The sequence below is a fragment of the Onychomys torridus genome, chromosome 3, assembly GCF_903995425.1.
Source record: "Onychomys torridus chromosome 3, mOncTor1.1, whole genome shotgun sequence".
NCBI lineage: Eukaryota > Metazoa > Chordata > Mammalia > Rodentia > Cricetidae > Onychomys > Onychomys torridus.
The window spans coordinates 79085842-79112915 of record NC_050445.1 but is presented as its reverse complement, the minus strand read 5'-3'; the positions used below and the strand labels follow the sequence as shown (position 1 = coordinate 79112915).

At 38.8% G+C, this 27074-nt stretch overlaps 1 protein-coding gene across 7 annotated transcripts in view; it reads right to left on the bottom strand.

The window, feature by feature from the left end:
• The window catches only part of Magi2 (membrane associated guanylate kinase, WW and PDZ domain containing 2), a 1436700-nt gene that overhangs the window by 241238 nt on the left and 1168388 nt on the right, over nt 1–27074 (bottom strand). For all 7 annotated transcript variants that reach the window (XM_036180392.1, XM_036180388.1, XM_036180389.1 and 4 more), the window contains one exon: nt 5674–6312. In XM_036180392.1, coding sequence (XP_036036285.1) covers nt 5674–6312 — 639 coding nt within the window. The remainder of the gene's footprint in view (nt 1–5673; nt 6313–27074) is intronic.

The following is a 27074-nucleotide window of genomic DNA, read 5'->3' as shown; positions in this document are numbered from 1 at the left end:
CTGGATCACATATCCAAAGGCCACTGGACAGGTCTGGGGTCACTCTGGTTGTTAGTTAATTGATGTAGGAGGGCCCAGCCAACCGTGGGCTGTGTTGTCCCTAGGCAGGTGCTCGGGAGCTTTGTATGAAGGCTAGTTGAGTATAAGCTGGCCTGCTAGAAGCTAACAATCAACCGTCCCCAAGATCGCTGCTTCAGCTGTGAAGTGAGTTCCTCTGTTGAAAGTAATGCTGGGTGGAAGAGTAACAGGTGGGCCTTCAAGGTCCTTCTTGGGAAGAAGTTGCTTCTCTCTGTAATGGACTCTGATGTAGAAATGTAAGCTGAGATGAACCATGCTCTCCTCTGAGTGGCTGTTGATCAGTGTTTTATCTCAGACACAGGGTGGAAAATAAAGTAAGTGAAGGAAAAGACACCAAAGACTTACAAATTGAGAAAAGGAAAGAGAAAGTTTGCTGGATGATATAATTACATAGAAAATATTATAGAACAACAAAAATCAGATATGTTTACACATATTAGCCATACATAATTTGAAGGTGACATTAAGAAACCATTTGTGAAGAGCACTGGCTGTCAAATTTCCAGCACCCACATGACAAATCACAACTGTTCATATCTCTAGTCCTAGGAGATCTGGTGCCCTCTTCTGACTCCCAGGTATCAGACATGCATGAGAGCAAAACGCTCACACACATAAAATAGAATAAATCTAATATAGTAAAAATACTAAGAAGTTCAACAAAAGAAGTCCATGGTTTGTACATTAAAGACTTTGTTGAGAGAAACTGAAGGAGATTTCAACAAATGAGAAGTTGTATCACATTTGTAGGTTGAAAAGTTCAGTCAGAAGTTGAGAAGTTGTTCTGTAATACCATAATCTCAGGAGGTTGTTTATTGAATAGAATAAGTACAAAGCCATTTTCTGTGGAGTACTGAATGACAAATGGAAAATCATCATCACATTCCTTCTCCACAAGGCTCAGGGACCATTTCAAGCAAAAGAGTGGAAAAACTTTAAGAACCGGAGGTTGGAGAGGATCCAAGCCAAACAGTCTCTTTTGGATACAACAGGATAATTGAACCCATGAACTCATGGCACTTGTAGCTGTCTACACAGGATCTGTACCAGACCACGCCACTCAACATTCCATTAGGAAAGGTTAGGGCCTCAGGAGTCTTCCACTTCTAACTTGGGAGCTGATGACAGCTGATGGCTTCTTGAGAGGAAGGGTCAATTGTCTTTAAGGGTGTGGCCCCCAAGGTCAACTATGCTCTAGTGGATGGCACTACACCCTGGCATATACAAATTGGAGTGGTGGACTATTAAAAGTTGGGGGCATGAGGTTGGGATGAATAACAAATGCTGTGGATATCACTCTGTGTAAATAAAGTTCTGATTGGCCAGTGGCCAGGCAAGGAAGTATAGGCGGGACAAGAGAGAAGAGAATTCTGGGAAGTAGAAGGCTGGGGAGAGACACAGCCAGGGGCCGCCATGAGAAGCAACATGTAAAGACATTGGTAAGCCACATGCCATGTGCCAAAGTATAGATTAACAGAAATGGGTTAATTTAAGATAGAAGAAGTAGATAACAAGCAGCCTGCCACGGCCATACAGTTTATAAGCAATGTAAGTTTCTGTGTGCTTTCTTGGTTGGGTCTGAGGGACTGTGCGACTGGCGGGTGAGAGAGATTTGTCCTGACTGTGGGCCAGGCAGGAAAACTCTAGCAACAAACAAAGGTGGGGTGGCCCTAGGAGAAATTAGAGAGGACTAAGGGATAAATACATTGCAGATGCATATGAAATTCTAAGAACTACTAAAAACTTTATATTAAAAAGGCCAATTCTAACATCTCTATTTATATGCAAATGCAAAGGACCTAGAATAACCATTTTATAAAGGAGGAAAATTTGGAGGACTCAGACTGATTTCAAGATATAACACAAAGCTACTGTAATCCAGAAAGTGTTGCATTAACATAAGAATAGACATATCGACTAAGGGAACTGAATAGAGGGTTTGGAAACACACCTTTGCATCACCTTTTCATTTTCATCACAAGTGCCAAGGCTATTCAACAAAAAAGAATAGGTTGTTTTCCCAGCAAATAGTGCTATAACAATTGTGTATATATATGTGCAAAAATGAAAATGATTTTAAGTTCATAGTACTACATAAAAGTTAACTTTGAAATGGCTTAGACATAAATACCAGCACTTAAACTTTAGAATTTCTAGAAGAAAACATAGGGAAAACTTTGTGTTAAGCAAAGACATGACACCAAAAGAATGAGCCATGTTAAAATGAACCTGATACACTTTACCAGTCACAATCCCATAATCCTCTGTGCTTCTGCCCCAAAGGCACCAACAAGAAAATAGACAAATAAGCCACAGATCTGAAGGAAGCATTTGCAAATCATCTGTTGACTCAGAATTTGTGCATACAATGAGCTTTTGCAATTTAGGAGGGCAAATTGATATAGCTGTGATGGAGACTTGTCTAGCATTTATCAGGCCCTGGGTTCAATTCTCAGTATAAAAACACATAAAAGAAAAGATGATAAATAGTCCAATGTATAACTGGGAGAATATTTAACGAGATATGTTACTAAAGAAGTTTTGAATACCAATAAACACATGAAAACATGTAAAAAGAGAAGAGATATATAGGTTAAAACCATGAAAAAGTATCATTAAGTACACTTTCAATAGATTGACTTTACTAAAGGTTTGTTAAATCAAATGTGAGAAACAATGAGCCAAAACTGGGTGCTTCAGACATTGTTATGGTGTATTTACTGAGGGAATATAGAAGCCAGCCATAGAAGCCATCTAGACAAATTTACAGTTTAAATATATTCTTTTTATATAACCCAGCAATACCATTATTGGGTATCTACTTCCCAAAGTGAGAACATCTGCATAAGCAGGCAGTTGAATCCAAAAGTTCATAAAAATATTATTCATAAAAGCCCAAAGATGAAGTAACTCAAATAACCACCCACTATGAGTATTGCTACCCATGAGGCACTTTCAAGAAAGGCATTCCCATCGAGGGTCGGTATTTGGGTATAAAGTGACTAATAAAAGGTCCATACCATTGGACAATAAAGGCAATAAGAGAAACAAACTTGTCATACATGTGTATCTGCTAGGTGATTCTCAGCAGCATGATGTTAAATAAAACACTATATACTATATGATGTTAGTCATAAAATATTCTTGAAAGGTGAAATGATTCAGAAAAGCAGAGTAGTGGTTCCTCAAGGCTGAAGGTGGGAGAGGAGACAGGTGACAAATAGGTCTGAGGAACATGGGATGAAGGATGCTCTAGGAGGAAGGGTGCTCCTGTACAATGATACCATGTTTGAAGAACTCAGTGAAGTCTATACTTGCAATTGGCAAATGTTATGGTATATAAACTATACCACATGGTATATATTTAATAAGTTAAATATTTCCTTCTAGTCAAGACATTTTAAAGCAAAACATACATATGCATGATGTCATTCCATCTATATTAGAGCATATGTTTTATATATGCATCACCAGACTATATACTTCTTATAAGTACATATACAAAAATATGTTTCCTCTAAGAAAAAGATTGAAAGTATAGGTAGAACAGAAAATTACTTTTCATTGTATGCTGTCTGAATTAGTTACCAAAAATATTCAACTACCTGCATCATTGCTTTATAAATACTAACAAACAAGACAATCAGCCATGGTCCTGAAATAAGAACCCAGCTTTGAGAAACTTTGCTCATCTGAATGAGACCATAAGCACTTCTGAGTGGCCATAACAAGATAATCAAAACGAATCACCACACAAACATGGCGCGGGCTCTTATTAACTTCGGAGAAGGGTGAACACTGGAATTCTAGGAACCTCAGTAGGTTGACAAGGACTTTCAGATTCCACAGTGCTGCATTGGTGAGAAAGGTGAGGCATCACCAAATGAACACATGGAGATGGAAGCCTCATCACTAGAGGACTCAGTAAGAGAGCAGAGAGAGCAGGGCCCAGTGAGTGAGCAGACAGACCATGGAGGGGAGAAGGGGAGAGCAAGGCTGCGCAGCTTAACCCATGCATGTGTACACACACACACACACACACACACACACACACACACACACACACACACACACAAATGTTTCCAGAAAGGTACAAATTACAGTAACAGCAAGGATTTCAAAGCATTTTCCTGCTATACCACAATTTAAAAGAAGCCATTTTATAAAAAATGTGTTCAAATTTCTTTCTGTGAGCCAAACAATGGCTACAATATAGCAATTTTCAGCTCTACCACTTAATATTAGAAATATTGTCCAAAATTTCATTTTTTCAATTGAACATTAGGAAAATATGGCTGTTTAAATTAGAAATATTTGCCTTAATCTTAAACAAGCAATTCAAGAAGTCAAAATACACTGTCAACATTTAATTACCAAAATTCACGTCATTTTATAACAATGCCATAAGAAGGCAAAATGTATGATTATTTTGTTATCACAATAATTTTCTCTTGGTAATGGGAACTTTGAATAATGTTGCTCACAAAATGCATAGTATTTGCTGAATCAACAATGTAACACTTCCTTGAAGGGAGAAGCTGCAGAGAGGCCGGATAGCTCATAAATGGTTCTGCCGGCTCTGACTTCTTCTACTTGCATTTTAAAGTCACAGTTCCCACGCTGTTCTGAGCACTTGAATAGGCAATCACGTATGTTTAGCCACATGGGTTTTTCATGCATGACTACGCCACAGTACTGCTCCTGACCCTTCTCTGCTGAAGCTTCATGGTCAGTTTAAATCCAGCAGACATATAGTGAGGCATGCACCTGCTGTTACCGTCAGGTGAGTGGCATTGTAACCCTGCTGTGACAATCCCACAGCTGAGGATCAAGGACCTCAGGTGCTGAGTGCTATTACCAGATAGGGAGGGAAATCAGCTGTCGGCTGCAGCTGGTCCTCACGTGACAGAAGTAAGGACAGGGCCGTAGCTTTGCCCGCTAATTTTCTACAAAGATTGAGAGGGAAGGTCAGTGGGGATTCAAAGCTCCTACCACTCTCTTAAATTGTGCTCCATGTTCTCCTTAGAGTCCCATCACTTTCTAACTGATTCATGACAGACATAATTATCCACAGTGGCAGATAGTTGTGTCCCATAGTAGTGGAATATTCCTATTCACACTTATTTTATCTGAACCCAGCTCCCGGGGGTCCTTATGAGGAATTGGAGGAATGGGCTGGCCTCCCCACTGCTGGCCTGAAACCTACATACAAACCCTACTATTGCTTCCTTTAGAAAAGCAGGCTTCTCAGTAAATCAACAGGCGTGGACCGAGTTCTGTAAACTGCACATCACTGCCCCTTTGTGACAGGCCATAACATGTCCATAGCTAGGACCCATTCTTTACCCTCCACATCCATGGTGCTATGCTGGTGAGACTGAACTCCTGCTGTCACAGTGATTAATATAAGTCAGGTAAAGACGCGAAAATTCAGAAACCTGGATCCTAAATTCACATTTTCCTCTTTGCTTCTTTTAATTTTTTTGTAAAGACAAGATTTTATGTTAGCCTATAGGAACCATTCTTTGAACAATATTTGTATAAAGAGTTCTAATCCACCCACACATTGCACTGCCACACCCATGTTTGTCTTACCTCCTCGATGGATGATTAAAGAAGTCTCACTTCCAATGGGGCAGTCCTTAAGTATATCCACTACTTCTGTATGGCTCAGGTTTTGTACATTCTGCTGGTTGATTTCAACAATGAGGTCTCCTTCACACAGCCCAGGGCATCCCTGAATGTCAAGTATTTGTTTCACCCGCTGTCCTGTGGGACTGTCGGCAATAGTGAAGCCAAATCCCTGGGCACCTTTCACAATGGTTAAGGTCATAAGTTCAGCTTGAGTGGCTCCAGATGAAGCCATAGACACATTGTCATCATGGACGGGTGGTGGATACGTGCCATCGAGCTGACCCTCAGCTGGCATGGAGTGTAAAGAATGAGGTGGTCGATCTGTAATATCTGGAACTGACTGTGAGGTCCGAGAAATGTATTCCAAATATGTTTCATAGTTATGTCTTCCATTGACCATCACTGGTGGTGGCCTCTCCATTATTGCAAGGGGTGGCACCATGCTGTTAGCAGGATCTTCAGGATCAAAGGGCAAAGGGTAGCCACGACACAACACCAAGTTGACACTCTGACCAATAGGAACAGACTGGAAAAGTTTGACAACATCTGCATGAGTGTGTCCAAGGACACAAACTTCATTAATATAGACAATGACATCACCTGCAAGGAAAAAGGAGAGAGTGACAACATGAGGTAAGTTCAATTAACATTGACATAGAGAAATGGAATTATTTATGAGAACACTGAAAGAGTTCTCTGCTTCTCAGTCAGCAGTGAGAAATCAATTAGAATAAAACTTCAATTTTCTGTAGGTGAGTCAAGGTTACAAAGGTCTGCCAACAACTAGAATGGTCAAATGCTGAAAAAAAGGGCTACTTGGCTATTCTTGAAGCTTGGAAACAACTCCATATTTAAGCTCAGAAAAAAATGTTAGAAGAATTTGTATTTTGAAGAAATACACGTTTCTGTTTTTTTTTCTTCTTTCCTTTCATTTTCATTTCCATTTTAGTGCAACTAAGATCAAAGAATTTTCAAACTGTTGAGAAGTGATGGCCATGAATTTTGGATGAAAAAGAAAGCCCTGATGTTTGAAGGTTTGGGTACCACATTCCTCTTTGTAAAGGTGCTGTGAGAATGAATGAGATGATGAAGGAAAAGGACTTGGTGCAGTGTCTGAACATTGTACGAGTGCAGTAACTTTGGATGGAGGGCACTTGGTACCCTGGCAGTCAAACAGGAAGCTGCCATAGACTCGTTCTCTTCTCTTGGAAAAATTAGTTTAGCAATGGTATTTTTTTTCTCTTTCCCAAATGAAGTATCACAGGTTTATAGAGGTCTACTGGTTAGAAGCTAACTTTATGAACTTAGAAATGCTATGAATACAAATTATTCATTATAAAATATAATCATTAAAATGATTCCTTCTTTAAATGCAAATGGCATGATTGTTTGAGATAATTGTTTTAAGATTTCTTAAATTATATATGAATGAAAACTTTATTTTTGGAGAATGCTTCTATCATGGATTGATGTTTTTTGTTCTCATGAACCATAATACTTGAAAATTGAACTTGTAAATTAAAATTGTGCCTGATGCTGGGAAGTATATGAGGATTGTCCAAAGAATAACTCAATAGACATCCTTTTATTTTGCAAGGTAGTTTTGAACTGAGTCGTGTGAGTAGCCAGGGATTTCTCTCTGAGATAACATCGTCTATCAAGATTGCAAAACCAAAAAAGAAAATAAATATGTTTTTAGGTACATTATATAAAATGTCTCTCCAGTGCACTTATAAATGAATAATTCTATGAGCAAAATAATCCTAAATAAAATGGCCTCAACATCGTTGGTTTGATTAATAGTCACAGTTCCAAAGACATAGGCAGAAAGGCCCAAGAGATGTTGTCAGAGGATTCAGGGTAGACTTGCTTCTAGAAAGTGCCATAGCTTATGATAGTCTGGAAACACACTTCCACAATCGTGGAACGGGTGCCAATGCATTGACCTCACACTCAGCAGAGTTGAAGTGGCTCTCCCTTCTCTGTTATTAGGATTACTTACTTGAGGGGAACAGCTGAGAATGCCTTGGCATGATTTTTAACTAATTCTGTTCATCTCAGAGTCCTAGAAAAATACCAGAGCCAGATAGGCCATTTTTCTCCTCCTCTACCCTTCTCCACCTTACCTCTGGCACTGTTTGGTGCTAAGGATCAAACCGAGGGGCTGTAGCATGCTAGACAAATGCTCTACCACTGTGCTGCACTTGAAATACTGACCTCTTCTATTCTTAAATGTAGTCATAATACATTTCACTTACATAAAAGGTTGAAGGAGAAAAACTACCTGTGCACTACTATCCAACTTGATGATTAGTGACTTGCTTATATTAGTAGAAACCTCCACTGCACCTATTCTCCTAGTTGTATCCTCTTATTATCCCTTCTAAAAGTAACTATTGTCTTACACCTCAAGCTTGATAATTGGAAGAACTTTACATTTTATGTCATACTTAGGAAATGCTATCTCTGAATAGCATTTAATTATGAAATAATGATCATCCTTAAAATGTTTTGTGTATTTTAAACTTTTTGTAAATGAAATGTATTTTAATATTCTGTAATTTCCTAAAAATGTACTTATGATAGTCATGGATTTTAATACAGGTACTTCTAGTTTATTAACTCTTATTGTGTCTTTTGGATGGCCATATTATTATTTATTAATCTTTACCTATTATCTCATTACAAGTGTTTGGATACTTCAAAGAGTAGTTTGTTGCAAACTTCTTTCATGGATCCTGTGACAGAAGGGAGTGCTTTGACTTTGGTATGGAATGGCTGGCTATAAACCACATGCAGCTTCAGTTTTATTAGAGAATAGTATATGGCTAATAAAATAAGTTGTGTTGATCCTAATTCCTACTGGTAGTATGTTGGAACTGTCATTGCTTTTCAACTGACACAATACTTGGTACTCTCAGGTAAATCATGGTTTTGATTTGCATTTCCTAGATTGCTAAGGAGGACAAACATCTTATGTAGGTTCCCTCTTTGGTGCATCGCATCGCATCGCATCGCATCGCATTGCATCCGTCCATCCATCTATCTATCTATCTATCTATCTATCTATCTATCTATCTATCTATCTATCTATCATCCATCTACTTACCATTCATTCATCAATTCATCTACCCACCCATCTATCCATCTCTTATCTATCTCTCTTACATCTATCTACCTTTCTATCATCTATCCATCCATCCAGCCTGCCAACTATCTTCATTCTGGCTCCAACATTTTTTATGTGTTTAGGGATTGCCTGGTATAGGATGATAACTTAGGATAGTGGGTTCCAGGCCTATCATTTACTAGGAATTTGACTTAGAATATGATCAGATTCCTCTAAAATGATGAAGAAACATAATACCAACTTGGGAAATAACTAGTGATGAGATCATATAGGTGAAAAGGCTTGTGAGCTGCATGTTTTCATGCAAATATGGTTGCTATTCCTCTAGTTATTTGTCCTTGGCAGTATCCTTCTGTAAAAGTAGGGTGGCCCAATTAAAATATTCCCATTATAGTCATAACCAAATGATGGTAGAAATTATCATTTCTAAGTGGTCAAGTATAAGACAGAAAGGTGACGGGTGCCACTTTACTCCAAGGCTGCCACTAGCTTTAATCACAGTTGACAAACCCTCAGTCCCCAGCGCTTAATTGTTCTCTCTGCTCTTCTGGTCCTCCCCAGGCAAAAGGGACTGGATCACTTCTGGACTAAAGAGCAGTTATGGTAACTGATGTTATCTCTTTTGTACTCAGCAAGGGAATGAGAACAACTACTTGTTGTTCTTAGCAAGACTTCCTTTAAACCTAGTTTATGTGTTGTTTCTACTCCATAGTTTTTCAAGTCATCAAAGAAGCAACTGATAAAGAATACTGCAGCATTCTGGGTAAAAACAGTTTTCTGAATGTAAAAGATGAGAGTTCAGTTTTTGGAAAACTATCTAACACCTTGACAACACTCACTGTCCACTTTATAAAATATATAAATACCTAGGATAATGTGTCATATCAAAAACTGCTGTAGATGGTGATATATACAAACATGTGCTTATTTAGATGGCATGCACGAGACAGGCTATATAGACTGTACTGTATGAATATCATTTACATGTTGTGAAACAAAATAGGTACCTGGCTTGTGTCATCCCATAGTGTTCCAAGCCAAGCGCTAAGATAAACTGAACTTAAGAGCACAGACAGGGGGACCAGCTCTAGCACTAACCTGCTTGCCTTTTTAAGAGGAATAATTGTAAAGGAGTCAATCTCTGCATCTCCCAGTTTCTTCTTTCATAAGCCAGAAATTAAAACTTTGCTTTTGTTTCCTCCTTTTCAGGTCTACAGTGAAAATGAGATCTTGCTATGCAAACAGTTTTACCAAGGGAAGATTCTCCATACAAATACAAGCAGGCATTTCTTTGGAAAGCCAATCACATCTTTTCATTGCCTGGAAGGTTGCATTGATTCCTTGATTAGCCATTCACTTACAGCTCTATTTAAGACTGGCAGTTCTAGGGATATTGACATAAGGTCAGATTGCTGTGACTTATGTGTGTAGTGACCCCATTGGGGTGGCCTTACAAAGACCTGATTCCTAATCACGGGGTTCTCATGCACAGGGAAGGGAGAGCAAGGCTGATAAAACAAGAGGGTTTAAAGTCACTGTTCCATATGAAAAATGTTCTGAAATAATTTGGTTCTTTGTTAGTCACAGAGATAAATATATAGTACTGGATATCTCCTGGACACCTCATCATTTTGGGAAAAAAATAAAGCACTCTTGACAAAGCATTGTTTAAATTAAAGTTATTTTTATAAGTCCCTCTACTCCCACATTCTTTGAGTCACTCTGGACTAAAGAGCCTTCCTTTTCTGTATCTCTCATGTTGCTATCTGCTTCCCCAACTTCCTTGGAGCAGCCTAGAATGATTGACTTCCTAACCAATGCTCTTCTTACAGTCTACTCTATTAAGTTAAAACTACTTGATACCCATGCCTACTGTTTCCCACTCTTTTGACCCTGTCTTCTCCACCCAGCAAATCACCATCTTGCTATCTTTACTGTTCACTATCACCTTAAAGTGATATCTTCTATTCCTCTGCCCTCTCATTTAATGGATAAATCTGCCTCAACTTATTCATCTCTGTTCCTAGCTCTTCAAATATATATTGAACTGTTTCCAATGAAATTGCTGCTACCATATGTTTGTGACTTGTAAACCTCAGATATAACTGTTTCATTGGTATTCTGTCTCTTCCAAGCTTTCTGTCCAACATACAAAGTATTGTATCAGTACTATACAGGAAATTCTTTACATATTAGGTAGATTCCCATTGAATAAAGGTTGGGAGTAGTTAGAGGAAGACTGGACAGATATCATAACTGAACTTAATACCTCTTCATTAGTATTTATAAGTTCTTTTTATCAAGTCAGATGTTTTTGATAAAAGAAAAAATTTTTCATGAATCATATCCATCCTACCAATTACATGCAGTCTGTATCAAACAAGTTAATTCTTCCTCTATATAATTTTATTTTCTGGAGCTTGTATTAATTTTAATAGTATTAAAATATTATAACAGAATTTTATTATGATCTGTATCTATTTTCACTGTGTTTTGGTCAAAGATACATAGTACAATTTAACATCTAATTTTTGGGGTATGCTATTTATTTGTCAATGTTCCCATTAACATTTAAGAAGAAAAGTGTTTTTACTTTCAAAAGGTAAGTACACTGTGGTTGCAACAGAAGGCTCAGGTGGAGAAAAAAAAATGACCTGTGTAGTGATAGCAGTGGGTAGAACTTACATCATCCAGGGTTGAGAATATCAGCATACACTTACACCTGTCCCAAAGTGAAAAAAGCCAAGCCATAAATACTCAAGAAAATAAACTGATTAATGGCCATTTTTCCTAATGTTTCCTGATGAATTTGTTATAAGGGTTCTTAGTTAAGATTTCTATTGCTGTGAAAAATCAAAAAGAGATATCAAAGCCCACCCCCACAGTGACACAATTCCTTCAACAAGGCCACACCTACTTTAACAAGGCCATACCTCCCAATAGTGACACTCTCTATGAGCTTATGGGGCCAACTTACATTCAAACTACCACATTCTACTTCCTGAACCCCATAAGCTTGTAACAATATCATGATGCAAAATGCATTTAGTCCAACTCCAAAAGTTCCCATAATCTATCACAATCTCAACTATGTTTGAAAGTCCAAATCTTCTGAGATTCATGCGATCTCTGTAATACCCTCAGCAGGTATCCCAGGACTCTGGCATCTCTAACATCTTGGTGCCCCAAGGCAATTAAGGCTTTGACTTCACAGCATCACACAATGGCCTCTCTACTAGGCCTCCATACAAGGACACTACTGACACATGCCTGACCTCAGAGGCTTTATTTCACAACTTTTTTCTTCTATCCTTAACTCTAAACTAAGAATCATGTGGCCTAAGCTGCCAAGTTCTGCTGCTTTCTGAGGCTGGAACATGGCCTCCTCATTTAATTAATTTTCACTAGCTTTCTGTCCTTCACTGCTGTTCTGAAACTTGCTCTGTAGACCAAGCTCGCCTCAGACTCAGAGATCTGCCAACCTTTGCCTCCATAATACTGGGATTAAAGGCCTGTACCACTACATTGGGCTCTAAGTTTTTCTTTAGTTCTTGTGGGAGTCTGTGGGAAACCAGTTCCGATCTACTCCCACCTTTTGAGGAGTTCTTAGGTGGAGGAGAGAGGAATGAGGAAATATCAGATAGAGAGACCTAGCTGATGAGAAGAAAGAAACACAAAGTAGCTCCAGAGGGCCTCTTCATTTATTCAAAGGGGCTTTTCATAACAATGCCAAGGGGCAGGGCAAAAGACCTCCCCTTTGCTAGATCAAAGCACACCATACAGCCAAATGTAGACCCTTCCAAACACCTGGTAACTACACCTGTGATCAAATCATCCCATTATGCAGCCCTGCTGGGTAAAGCAAGTTCAGATTCTCTGACCCTGAGTAAGTTTTCACTAGGAAACCTCTGGTTCTCCACAAGTTACTTTTCACAAGTTGAAAATTTAGCTGGGTGGGATCTTGCCCTGAGATCACCACTCCCTTTATTCCAGTTCTTAATCCATTTATGTCCTTGAACATAGGATTTAGCTTCATTACACTTCCTGGTACTCTTTTTCTCCTCAGAATTTATATTTTGTAATTTACCCTGCTCAGTTTGCTTCTTTTCATTATAGATCTTCATTAGAGTTATCACTAATAACCACACGACAGAATCTATACTAGACTGTTGAGATTTCTTCTCTCAACAGAATCAATCCAAAATCTTTATTTTAGCCTCAGATAGACTCTTTGGACAAGAGCAAAGACAGCCACTTTCTTGATCAAAATATCACAAGAACAATCTCTCTAGGCAACATACTAAAATTCTTCTCCTCTGAAACCTCTTGAGTGAGTTCCACAGTTCAAATAATTCGTAGCACCTCTGTCTTCCATGCTCCTACTAAGATGGCCAATTAAGCAGTGCTTAAAGCATATTACTGCTTCCTAACCCAGATTCCCAAAGTCCATATTTCATCAAACAAAAACATGGTCTGGCCCATCACAGCAATGCACTACTTCTGGTATCAACTTCTGTCTTAGTTAAGGTTTCTATTGCTGTGAAGAGACACCATGACCACAGCAGTTCTTATAAGGAAAAATGTTTAATTGGGGTGGCTTGTTCACAGTTCATAGGTTCAGTCCATTACCATCATGGTGGTAAGCATGGTGGCCTGTGAGCAGACATGGTGCTGGCTACATCTTGATCGATCAGAAGGCAACTGGAAAATGGTTTGTGCTTAAGCAAAAGAGACCTCAAAGCCTGTTCCCACAGTGACACACTTCCTTCAACAAGGCCACACCTCCCAGGAATGCCACTCCCCATGGTTTATGGGGGCCAAGATTCTATGCCTCTTATTGCTCAAAGTTTTTCCTTATATCTAAATCTAATTTCTTTTGCTAAAAATTCTCTGTTTTTATTCATACAAAGACAGGAGCCATTTCTTCTGAAATGGCAGCAGATCTTGACATAGTTCTATTGAGTTACCTTGGAGATAGCATTGTTGTATACATCAATCAACTTGGCTAGAAGTATAAAAATGAGTGCTTAGGTTATGGGAGCTATAAAGGTATTATTATAATATAAAATACTATAAATGACTTTTATTTATTCTTCATACAGTACATCCTGACCTCAGCTTCCCTCCACTCCACTCTCCCATACCCCCACTCCTCCAGATCCACTCCCACCCCTGCCTCTCTGAAAGAAAGAGCAGGCCTCCCAGGGACATCAAACAAACACAGAACAACAAGATACCAATAACAGCAGGCACAAACCCTCCCAGCAAGGCTGGGTGAGGCAACCCAGTAGGAGGAAAAGGGTCCTGAGGGCAATGTTCACTGAGGCCAAGTGTGGAAAAATGGAAAAGATAATTGCTTGAAAATGAAAAGGTTTGGGATTTTATGCAGGTATGCCAATAACTAGTAACTATTTCTGTGTGTTTTATTTCTTATTTATTCAACAAAGGTTTACATGTATCTAGTTGCTACCAAGAGTCAGGCATCATACTATTAAAAGAGCATCAAATTCGATAATCATTTTCTTCACTGAAATTCTAAGACAGCCTTTGACTCAAGCTCTTGAATTATTCTTAAATCCCCTCTCTTTCCCTCCTTCCTTTCCTCCTTCCTTCCCTCCCTCCTTCCTTCTTTCCCTCCATCCTTCTTTCCCTCCTTCCTTCCCTCCCTCCCTCCTTCCGTCCTTCCGTCCTTCCTTCCCTCCTTCCCTCCTTCCTTCCGTCCTTCCTTCCTTCCTTCCCTCCCTCCTTCCTTCTGTCCTTCCTTCCTTCCCTCCTTCCTTCCCTCCTTCCTTCCTTCCTTCCTTCCTTCCTTCCTTCCTTCCTTCCTTCCCTCTGTCCTTCCTTCCTTCCCTCCCTCCTTCCTTCCTTCCTTCCTTCCTTCCCTCTCTCCCTCCTTCCTTCCCTCCTTCCCTCCCTCCTTCCTTCCTTCCCTCCCTCCTTCCTTCCTTCCTTCCTTCCTTCCTTCCTTCCTTCCTTCCTTCCTTCCCTCCTTCCTTCTTTCCTTCCTTCCCTCCCTCCCTCCCTCCCTCCTTCCTTCCTTCCTTCCTTCCTTCCTTCCTTCCTTCCCTCCTTCCTTCCTGCCTTTCTTCCTTCCTGCCTTCCTTCCCTTACACCTCTGTTGCCATCACATCATTCCCATTTATTACAGGAACCTCCAGCTGTGCTTTCTGACGTCACAGTCATAAACAGGAGCAGAAGAGGAAAGGAAAACCACCTTAGTTTGTTGCATGATAGGGTCTGCTAATCGCAGCTCTGATTGATTTCTGGGGAGTACCTAGGACCTTCCTGGTACTTCTTGACTCTTCTGATCAGGACTATCTCAGGACCCAGGAGTTGTGAGGTCTGAATAACTTTGCACACTGAGAATGTCCATGCCAGAGGCTAGAGAGCACCAAATACTATCCTGTGCTGCCTTCCTTGTGAACTTATCTCCACCCCACATGCTCAATATTCTTTCTACTCAACGTCCTCTAGTGCCTGGTGTTTGGTCCAGTACCATAGCCAAGGCACTGGCGCCTGTTGTCATCTCTTGCTTCTTACCATGTGCTCTTTGCTGGGTTTGGCCTGTACTTTGAGTTGGGCTATTTTCTCTCTAGTCTCCATGCTCTCCATTCCACCTGTGCCCACCAACAAGCTGATAGCCATCTCCCAGGCCAGCTTCATCTTTTTGACCACCCTGTAGCCATCTCTTATTACTTATTCCCCATAGCACAATCTTCAATTGAACCACACCACTAGCACATGGGATGCCTCAAGTCAGTGACTATATTTTAATATTCTTAGTATTCATCTAGCATTTAAACCTTTGCCTGACCTAATTTTTACTATATACACAGAGATTGAGCCTGGGAGAGGTTAAGTAATTTATGAATTCAATTGGTAATTAGATCAGATTCAGATACCAAATCCAGGACTTCAATACAAGTGTTAAGAATTTCAAGCAGTCCAGGCTGTATTTCGACTCAAGGATATTTTTCAAATTATTATCAGCTGGGCTGCTGGGTAATAGCTTCAGTGCTTGAATGTGAAAATTGAGAGATGAACTGCAGTATTCTTTTGATTGGCTAAGTTAATGGAGGGAGGCAGCCAAGCAGATAATTACAAACAGGGAAATCCATTGCAATAGCCCAGTCCATTTTCTGCAGTCTTCTACAATACATTGTTTGGAGAGGGTTTAGGGGATGCTGACGTAGAGGAGTGACAGAGGAATGCAACCTCCAACACTCGGCAGCCATCATGGTATATGTATATCGTACACACACACACACACACACACACACACACACACACACACACAAAGTCAGAAAAGGTAGCTTCCATGGTGCAGCTTTCAAGCCTTGCATCTGAGAAGAATGCACATGGCATTGGGCGATTTCAGCACTGTCACTGAGCAGCTAAATGACAGGTCTCTGGAGACTTACTCAGACTTTCTACAAAAGCAGCCAGTGACTGCAATATGTTATCTGTAGGCAGAGAACACTGTCTATCAGCCCATCCACAAGATGATAGAATAGCTGCTTATTTCTCAAAAAAGTGAAAAACTTATTAATCACATTTTTCCATTTCAGCTCTGTGACCTGGTGCAGATGTCTAATTAAAGCTCGCCTTAAGAAGCTTTATATTTGATCAGCACACATTCAACAATGGCTCTCCAGCAGCTGTGCACGCGGCCTGTGATCTTGTTACACTCCCTTTGTGTTTGGCATTGAGTGGTGTGATGTATTTAAATAGAAGACACATTCTAAGGGAATCTAAAGCACTGATTATCTGCTGATCTGGCAAAGATGGGAAAATATTGCAGATGAAAAGTATTGGCAAAGCAACAGAAAGCAGCACAGAATTTTTAAAAATGATTATTGCAAAGCTCCCAAAGAAGAGGCTTTCTAAATAACCTGCTCACTTCAGGAATTCAGTAGCATAAATGGTGGGTGGATCTGTCATTTCTCTAAAAGAATGCAATGCATTTTAAACAACAAAGTGACACATGTGTTACTAGAAGAACTGATTCAAATGCAAAACCAATGGCCTTTGAAAGATCTGAAAACCCCAAAGTTTATGAGGGCATGTTAAACGTTTGCTGGACTGTCCTTAAGCTCTGCTATGCATTGTGCACATATATCTGGGCTCAACCACGCAGAGCAAACCAACTACACAATCCAAGTTATACAAGTTCCTTTAAGGAGTCATTTTCAGTGGACAGTAAACAATGCACATGCTTATTTTCAAGTAGAAGTAATCATATATTGCTGAACAGGCATAATTAAAAGCATTTCCTATCCCCCTTTCTGTCTCTCTGAGTCTCTTTCAGTGTCTCTCTCTCTCTCATTCTTTCCCTCCCTCCCCTCTGTGTATGTGTAGATCACAGGATAACTGGCAAGAGTTGTTTTTCATGTCTAGGTAGGTCCTGGGGATTGAACTAGAATGTCCAAGTTGGTGGTTGATGCTGCTCATACCCACTGAGCCATCTTGTTAACTCGCTACAATTTTTAAACAGATCTGCTTTCTATGGCCCAATGCAATATTATTTTTCATTATCTTCTCACCTTACTCTAACCTAGTGTATCAAGTGGCTAGAAAGTACCCCTCCAAGCCCCACTCCCCCACAAATGATGAGGTAGCTGGCAGGGGTGGAGTTGGGAGCCCTCTCTGGGCATGTTGCTAATAGTTTATTCTATTTTACGCACAACTGTCAATTCCATGCCCCCTTGACTGAGCAAGAACTATGAAGATCAAAAGGATGATGCCCCCATTTCATTTCACACTGCTGCCTCCTGCCAAATGGTTTTGTGGTTTTGTAATTGTGTGTGTTGTGTTTGCTGCCTGGCCTACCCACACTTTTTAAGATTGGTAAAGCAATACTTTTGTCCTGGGAAAAAAGGATTTGTTTTTTTCATACTGTGAAATTGATCTAAAAGAAGGAAGGGAAAAGCTCCATTTTCAGACTCCAGACAACAGTCTGTTGAGTGTTTTGCTGAAATGCTTCAGGGAAAAGTACTATTTGCAATAATGGAGCTGGTGCTGATCCTAAGTCCCCAGACTTGGATGGAGGATGTCTGCTGGTGGAGTTGCTGGGTCAGCACTCCTCTGCCTTCCTCTCCATCACCCTATGTTGCATTTCCTGAAAATGCTCTGACTAGTGCTTCCACTGGGGGCCAATCAACAATCCTTAACTGGTAGTGTAACATACTCCATTATGTTGATCTACTTCTTCCTTCACTTGTGAGAAATTACAGGGCTCCTGCTGCCTTGCAGAATGAGGACCACCAGAATATTTCTCCCATATGGATTTTAGCAGTGGTGCAGCATTAAGTTGCTGAGCCTGAAAAAATGACTGGCAGAAAGAACAAATGCATCATGCTAGGTATGTGACTGTATCCTGTACACACACACTGGTCATGTGACTGTATCCTGCATGAACACACACACACACACACACACACACACACACACACACACATACCACACACATACACACACCCTGGTTTGAGGTTTGATGAAAGAGCTTTTCTAACTTCAGAGAGAAACAGAAGATGTGAATCTTTGTGGACAGACTAGGTTGTTCCAACTTATACCCTTTAATTTCCTATTTCAGTCTCTGAAAGAGCAGTATTATATATGCGTATCAAGGAATCAGCCTTCTCATTGGACCACATACACCAAGACCTGCTAATTAGAAAAATCCTTCAAACATGGCAAAATGAGGAAAAACTATCTTGGCTTCATTGAGATTCTGGAATCTGGAGAAAGATAATTAATTATCTTCTTTCAGATTTATGTAGAGAGAAGGGAAAACATTACAGCAACTTCTAATATTGGACATGTGGGACTTCCTCCACAGGGCGTGTACCTCATTATTACTTACTCTGTGGGATGTTACACACAGATTCTTAGGGGACAAATAATGCTATTATTAGTCTAGGAATTTCAGGAAAACATGAAACAATTTCATGCAGACAATGAGAAATTGTTTTATTCCCAGACACAACAGACAAATGGCATTGAGAAAAACAATGCAATCACCTGCTGTTTCCAATGTTACAATTATTGTATGGTGCTGAAGCTGATTAAGTTAGAGACTTCTCATGGGAAAGTGTAAGCTGCTCTGCCCCCCTACCTACCATTATTGACCACCCATATGTATATGTGTAAAGAGGATTTATTTGTTCATACACAAACATTGCCATTTATGAGCTATAAGAAAACTTGTATTCCAGCAAAATATAGTTTTAAGACAGTCAGAAACGATAAAATAATTCTTTCTTTTAAACTTATATATTACATTATTTTCATAATTATATCACTGGCAGTCTATATTAAGTTCTTACAAATTATAATAAAATACACTAATCATAACTGTATGTTGAAAGATTAATCAATAGAAAAATGAAAATTTTAGAAAGCCATTTGATTTTTGAGGTTCTAGCTAACACAGCATGTTCTATTAATCTGTCTGCTGATTGAATACACTGTTGGAGCTCAGGGAGCAATGATTACTTGTTAATAATGATAACCACTATTATGTGCTGAGTGATGACTGTATACCAATTATTAAAGAGACATGATCTCATTTCAATTCTTAAAATAACTTGATGGAGAGCACATGGAGGCCATGGTCCACAGTGACAGTAATCATCTGATACTTCTCTATGTGTTTGTCCTTTAAGTGTGTGACAGTCTAGTCACAGACATTTATGACATTTCAAGATGCACATCACCAATTCATTTGGCCTTAAGTGTTAGCTATAGTTAAATACTTGGAATTTTGTTCATCTAGTTTTATCTATTTGATTACCTAACCTGCAGAGTATTTTGGTGTGATATAAAATTACCTGATCTTTTTTTTAATCATAGCACAGTCTTGTTTTTTTTTGTTTGTTTGTTTGTTTGTTTGTTTGTTTTTGGTTTTTGGTTTTTTTTCGAAGTTACAATCAGATGAAAAAAAAAATCACTTAGTGGCAGAATTTCCCAATTTGAATGGGCTAGTGAACAATCAAGGAAATCAGAATAGAATGAAAGAAAAAGTTACAAGTACCAAAGGGGCTTTGGACCACTGTAGAAAAGCTCTGAGGTCATAACAATCCAGTAAGTACAAAGAATAATAAAAAATATTTGAAGACATTTATGAGATTCTTAAGCTTTGGAAACTTGGCTGCCATGCATTCGAAAGTGGAAACCTGTTAGAATTGCACATCACCATTTATTGAAGAAGTGAACAATTAACTGATATTCATCCTACTAACTGATGAATACTCTTAATTTCAGTGGACATAATTGTAGACAGGGCAATAAGTTTACTGGATAGTTATGCCAAAGCATCCATTTTGACATTAAACACATGTATCTTTATTAATGCATTTTCTATTTTGATTACATGGACATGTTAACTTTTCTACATAAACAGTAATCAATGAGTGTTAAAAGCATGTGATTGCTGATAATTTCCCTTTTGAATCCTACTCTTGAAGCAGACAGAGAGAGCATGAACTGACAATTTCAAACCTCTAATTACTAAGGTCTAAGGAAGCAAGAGATCTAAGGACTTAGCCAATGAATAATATAAAAATAGCAGATCATAACAATTTATTACTACATCAAATGTCTGCTAGTCAATTCTTCAAATAATTCCTTCAACCTAAAATGCTCAAGTCAGGATATTGGAAAAAGCATTAATTAAAATTCAGATTTAGCTTAGGAAGGATAAGAATTAGGAGCTATGCCAAATATTTTCTGCTATCAAATATCTTTGTATAATTTTTACCTTAATTACATTCTGCCCTTGGATTTGACTAAAGTTTTTAATTGTTCAGGTATGCTAATACTGTCTCAAATATCAAAGCGCTTTCACTTAGATTCCAGAGAAAGAGTCGAGCCAAGAGGCAGAATTTTTTGTTTGTTTTTAAAAGCTGTAGTATCTCTTTTACTGAAACATGTTTCTCTCTCCAGTCCAAAATTTCTTATACCTTTTACATTAAATTTTTTTAAGATGGGAAAGATACACTAATAGTATTTTTAAAATTATTAATTTATTAATGGTGGCTGATTAATAGTCAACTAAAGCAATATAAGCCAAAAATAAAAGGAGTTCTCATGTGGCTTTTATGCTCTGTGTGTATGAAATATAATATCATTTTTATTTTCAATATCTTATAAGCTAAAGGATTATTTACAATATTAACTTCATTGTACATGGTGATGGTCACATCATTGTGTGCATAAAATTTCATGGCAGGGGAAAATTAGATAAATTGTTATGTATGGTTGATAAATTTTAATGGAAAATGGAGGAGCCTTGCCAGCATAAGGTGGAGGGATATAATAGAATACAAAATTTGGAGTCATCATTATAAAGCTATTGGTTTATGGGCTCACTGCAGACTTATTTTGTTTTATTTCTATGGATTTCACATTAAAGATAATTTATAAAAACAATATAAATAATATATGTACTAATTTTTCTCAACTTTACTAATTTAATTAGCAACCAGAATTTTGTCGTTGTTGATTTTTGCAACCAGAGTTTGTAATCATTGTGAGCCAACCAGTGTAACACATTTTGGATTGAAATAAAATAATTTTAACATTTCAAAATCTATTCAAATAAAAAGTTTAGTATTAAAATACCGTGAACTATGATCTAGCAAAGAAATCTGGTATATATTTACCATGATTAAAAACATAATTTGTATTCAGTGTGCCAGTGGAATATTAAAAATATCCAGTGCTCAGAAAAGTACAAAACAAAATAAAAGACATAAAACTTGATACTGCTCCTTTATGAAGTAGTATTAAAGATAGTCCATGTTATTTCTCATTTATTGAGTGAGTATTAGTTCAGCAATGACAGAGAGTAAGGGCTCAAAAGCTTTTGCTGAGTGTAAAAATGAGTAGCCATGCAACATTTCAAACAGACATGCACCGTCAAAGAAGAGTTGCCCAAAGGTGTCGTGAATTTTGGGAAACGGTTCCAGGGAGAGCAGAGAGTATGAGGGAAGAATCCAAAGAGGAGAGCCAGGAAAAAGGACTGTGAAGGCAAGCTGTAATGGCAGGGCCCAAGAATGATGGCCTTTAAAAGGGCACGGTTGCCTCTTTCCAGTGTAATGGGAACTAAACATTAGGCTGAAAGTGGCCATTGATTTCAGCAATAGGTGCATTCTGGGGGCATTTCCCGTATCAGTGGATTATTGGGAGTAGAAGAAATAGTACAGGGAATTTCTCACAGTAATGAGAAAATAGAGAGGGCCACCCATCATACTGAAGAGATCTGACGGGAGAACAGACATGAATAGTGAAGAAATGAATGCGACAGGTATCTGCTTGGACAAGGAGAAGATGAGGTGGACCAAAGAATGGAAGAGATTGGGAAAGAGGATGAGCCACGACTTGAGGATGTAAGAGTAAAGAGTAGCTGGAAGTTCACCTTCAGAACAGAAAAAGGGCACCTTTTCCCTCTTGACTCTAGAAATGGAAATTTTAATGTAGGAGCTGTATTACAATTGTCTTCATTTTTATTCATGTCAGGAGAATATTCAACTTATCTCATCAAGGTAGGATGAGAGATGGTAATCTTGCAGAGTGGGACAGTCTTGGTGAATTATGAAAAAAAACATAAAAAACATCAACTAGTGGATCTCATTCTAAGATGTTTTCTGTTCTGTTCCCAGGTGGAGACCGTGAGTTCAGCGCACTGCACGCAGCCCTTTGAAGCAGGCCTGTGTTCGTAAGGGCCCCTAATCCACAATGTAGTTGGTGATCTAAGCACCTGCTTTCACCCTGCTTCTCTAACGTCATTTCTTAGCTCTCACCTTCGATGAAACCTTCAAAGTATTTTTTTCCAGAAATGTAAAATACCCTTTTATAGAGACACACAACTTAAGATCATTTATTACAGATTATGTAGGAGAGCAAATGAGAACATTTTACAACACTTGTTGGCGACTCAATCACCACTGCTTCATAATTTATCAGGAATACTTCACATACACAGGTTAATAAAGGATGTGCTAGACACAGACAGTATCAGACTGACCTTGTTTCTTGGCAAATACTACCTTGAAGTCTCTAGAGCTATACCACTGCCAGGCATTCTTTTCAAGGACGTCTTGTTGTTATTCTCTTGGAAGCAATTAACAGACTGTTGTACAAAATAACATGGATTCTGTCCTGAAATTCTTTATTGGACAAGGTCCAAAAAGAAAACGTTTCAAACTCTAACTCATGAGACTCTTCACTGCACCTAAAGTTTTAAGATTTTAATAATAATGAATGCTTTGGCCTGGGATATCATTCTTTTCTTTTTCTTTTTCTTTTCTTTTTTTTTTTTTTTTTTCTGGCCTTGAATTCACTGGGTAGCCAAGGATTATCTTGAACTTCTGATTCTCTCAGTTTAACTTCTTGAGTTCTGGGATTTTGGGCATGGGCCTTCATGCCTAGTTTGTATTAATGTCATGCTAAATGTACCAAATCCCATTTGACCCCTGACAGAAAATTATTTAAAAAAAAAAAATCCAAATTCAAGTCCATGTCTACATTATTGTGTTGGTATTGCTTTGCCAGGCAATGGAATCTGATGCCTAGGTCTTTGACACAGACGTCAGTCAAACTATTATAAAAGATGTGTTTTGGTTTAATATCTGGTACTTACTAAGGATGGATGAGTCACTGTATTTTTTACTCTTCTTAATATTTTTGAGTCAACTAAATTTGAAATCAAGAGGACTTTCTAGATCCTTATCTTCTCTGGTTCAGATTTTTTAAATGACCTTGTGCCATTTTATTTCAGAATAGAGATTATTTAGTTCATAAAACCTATACATAACTATATGATGTAGTTGTTTGCTATCTAAACACAGAGTTGGTTAGACATTTGTAAGAAAGTTATACATTCATAAAGCCCCTATCTTTCTAGAGCAGGTCAGAGAGTAGGTGACTGTATAGCTATGTGGTTACTGGGACAGCTCTTCAGCTCTTCCGAGTGGCACATGATAGATCAAATAAATGAACGGGATCAGCTGCTCTAAGCAAACCTCATCTATAAAAGAAGAGATAGACTGGGCTCACCTATCATTGTCTGCCAGCCTGGGTTGAAAGAAAAGTCTTGGAAGGTAGACAGTATGATCTCACTGGATTTTGGAGAGCATTTGGCACAGGGACTTCTGGAGGTTTCAGAATCAGGATAGAGGATTAGAAGGAGACCACACACAACTGAATGAGTTTGTCTCTAGGATACCCTTCCAAAGTTGCTTTAGTAGCATTCAGAGTGCTTCTGCATGTAACAGTATATATAATACACCATTATTGGTTATTATATACTACACCATTATGGATGATTCTCCCTGAGGAGGAAGAGATCCATTTTATAGAAGACCTGACACAGCTGACATGCAAAGCAATTCAGTGGCCCCACAGCCATGTTTTCTGACTCCAAATTTATTCTCTTGAACAAACTCAGTGAGACTTCCTTAAGGAAGGGGAGAAATTCTAGAACTCAAAAGCCAAGCATGTAACCCATTTTCAGAAAATGTTTCTAAAAGTCACCCGTACTCAGCTGGTGTGTAGGCTCAAGGGCTCCTTCAGATGTCCATGAGAGCAGTCTTAGGTTTTTCTGCTTTTAATTTCCCCACTGATGGTGGCTTGCTGCTGTTTGCTTAGCAAGGACCAAGAGAGCAAGTATCTTTCCTGCGTTTTGTCTCACTCACTGTAGCCACACTGGAACTTCCCTGGGAGGAGTGCCATGGGCACTGATAGGTATATGTGTGGATCCACACTCATGAACCACCTTCCGCCACACACACCAGGCCATAGCTTTTCTCCCATATAATGGGATGTGCACAGAGACCACAGCAACTAAGGCTTCTGAAAGCCAGCTCACTCCTACCAATTTGGCTTCTTCAGCCCCTACCTGGGGATTTCCTTTCTTTCTTCCCACTAAGGTGCCCTGGGCTCATTTAGTTTAGGATATAACTCACCCAGTTGCTAAAATTTTAAGCCTGATATTCAGCCTGGACTCTTAATGGTTTTAAAAAATCAGTTTCTGGTCCATTTTGAATGTTAGGAAACTAAAATCTAGACGATTCTATTAAAAACAATTTGAAACTTGTGCTGTTTAGTTTTGTTTGTTCTATTCTAGACAAACTCTCAAGCATGTTGCCTTATTCATGTACCTACCCACTGTAGCTCTACCTGGATCCAATCAGTATTTCCCGAGAGTCCTGCTTCCTGTCTGTGGAGGCTGTCCAGATGTCAGTACAGTGTGTACATCCATCTTTAGATAGCTTCCAAGTTGTCTTATGTGTGGATTGTTTACAGGTAAAAAAGAATGACAAAAATTCCTGGGGTAGACAACAGTCGAGGACACAGGTTTTAACCTGATTTCAGATGTATCTTTGTCTTCAATGGATGTACTTGATGGCAGCTTATCATCAAATAAGAGTGGAATCAATCATCAGCACACTCCTTAACTAAGGCACATTTGATGTGTGGGACAAGAATCTTCTGCCTTCCTCCAGAAAATCTGTTAATGTTTGAGCATATAGCTAGGAATTCTGTGGGCATGCTTTGAATTCCATTCTGGAAATAAGTGCAGAAAATACACACTAAGAATAATAAAATGGTTTACAATTTTCGAAAGCACACTTTACGGGCGGAAGTATGATGATATGGCGGAAGCTGGAGGGTACACAGTGCTGGCCAGCTGGCTGTGGACACAAAATGGTTTAACAGCTCACAAGGAACTCTGACCATTACAAGGCAGCTCACAGGAGCCAGGGCAAAAGGAACCCACTGAAGCTGCAGGGACCAGAACATAGACCCAGACACAGCGGTATTTAACAAAACTTGCATCCAGCAAATACCAAAACCTCGCAAGTTACAAAGTGTCAGCAGTCTGCTTGAGGCATCTAAAGACATCCTTGTCTATTTTTGGAACGCATTTGCATGGTTAGATTTTTAGTAAGCTGGTTATATAATCCAAGTGAATTATTTTACCACTCCGAGGTTTTGTTTCAAGTTTTTAGATGCCTACTACTTGCTTGTCATTCTGCCAGTCATTTCTCTGGCTCTGTGGATAATAAAAATAGATGATGCTATTTTATCCTTGCTATGTGCCAAACATTGTGCAGGTGCTTAATCTTAATGTGAATTATCCCATTTCACCCTCACAGGGATTCTGTGGTGAAGATCTCATTGCCACTACTGGAGATAACACTTATTTTTTTTCCCTGACACTGGATATATGGGAGATGGGGCACCTGAAGTGTGGCTAGTAATTTGCTTTTGCTCACCAGAGCATGCCTTGCTAGCCATTACATCTAAGTGCTTCTTTACTCTCCAAGCTGAGCAGAGCTTCTTGATTGTGCTTATGAAACACTGTGGAGCTTATTAAACTGTGGTGTCTGATGAGGGTCCCTCTGGGGGAGTACACCATTCCGCACATGTGATAAGCTTTCAGATGATACCAGTGCTATTGGTTCATGGGACATATAACAAGGCTCTGGACCTTAGTACAGCATTGGATGGCATATTAGAAACATTTGTATTGCTTAAAAAATGACTATAGTCTTTTATGACTATGTCAAACCCTGTATCAATTCAATCAAAACTTCTGGGACTAGAACTTGGGTATGAACATTTTTTTGTATTTTTTAAATTGTTGATTTATCTTTTAAGTTTATAAGTTCAACACTTCCTCCTTCCTTTCCTCCCTCCAAACTCTCCCATATGCCCATCACTCCTTTTTAAAATTTATGGCCTCTTTTTTCATTAAATCATACACACACTAAATATATATATTTAGGGGAATATATATACACATATGCATATACATGTATATATATGTGTGTGTGCATATGTATATATATATTCCTAAATTATATATATATATATATATATATATATATATATATATATATATATATATACCCAAATAAATAAGTCCAACCTACTCAGTCTTTATAATGATGCTCATATGTATATATGTATGTTTTCAGGGCTGAACATCTGGTCTTGGATAACCAATTGGTGTGTTCTTTCCTGGGGAAAAGCACTATTCCTCTTGCTCTCAGCATCCTTAGTGCCCATAGCTCTTTGTCTAGAGTTGAGGCTTCCTGGGCTTTCCCCCATCCATGTTGGCATGTTGCTGTTCTAATCCGGCTCCTGTTTCGGTAGCCATATTAGTGAGGCTTGATGGCTGGAGCTTCTGACACTTAAGACACACAATCTCACAGCAAACCCCTGT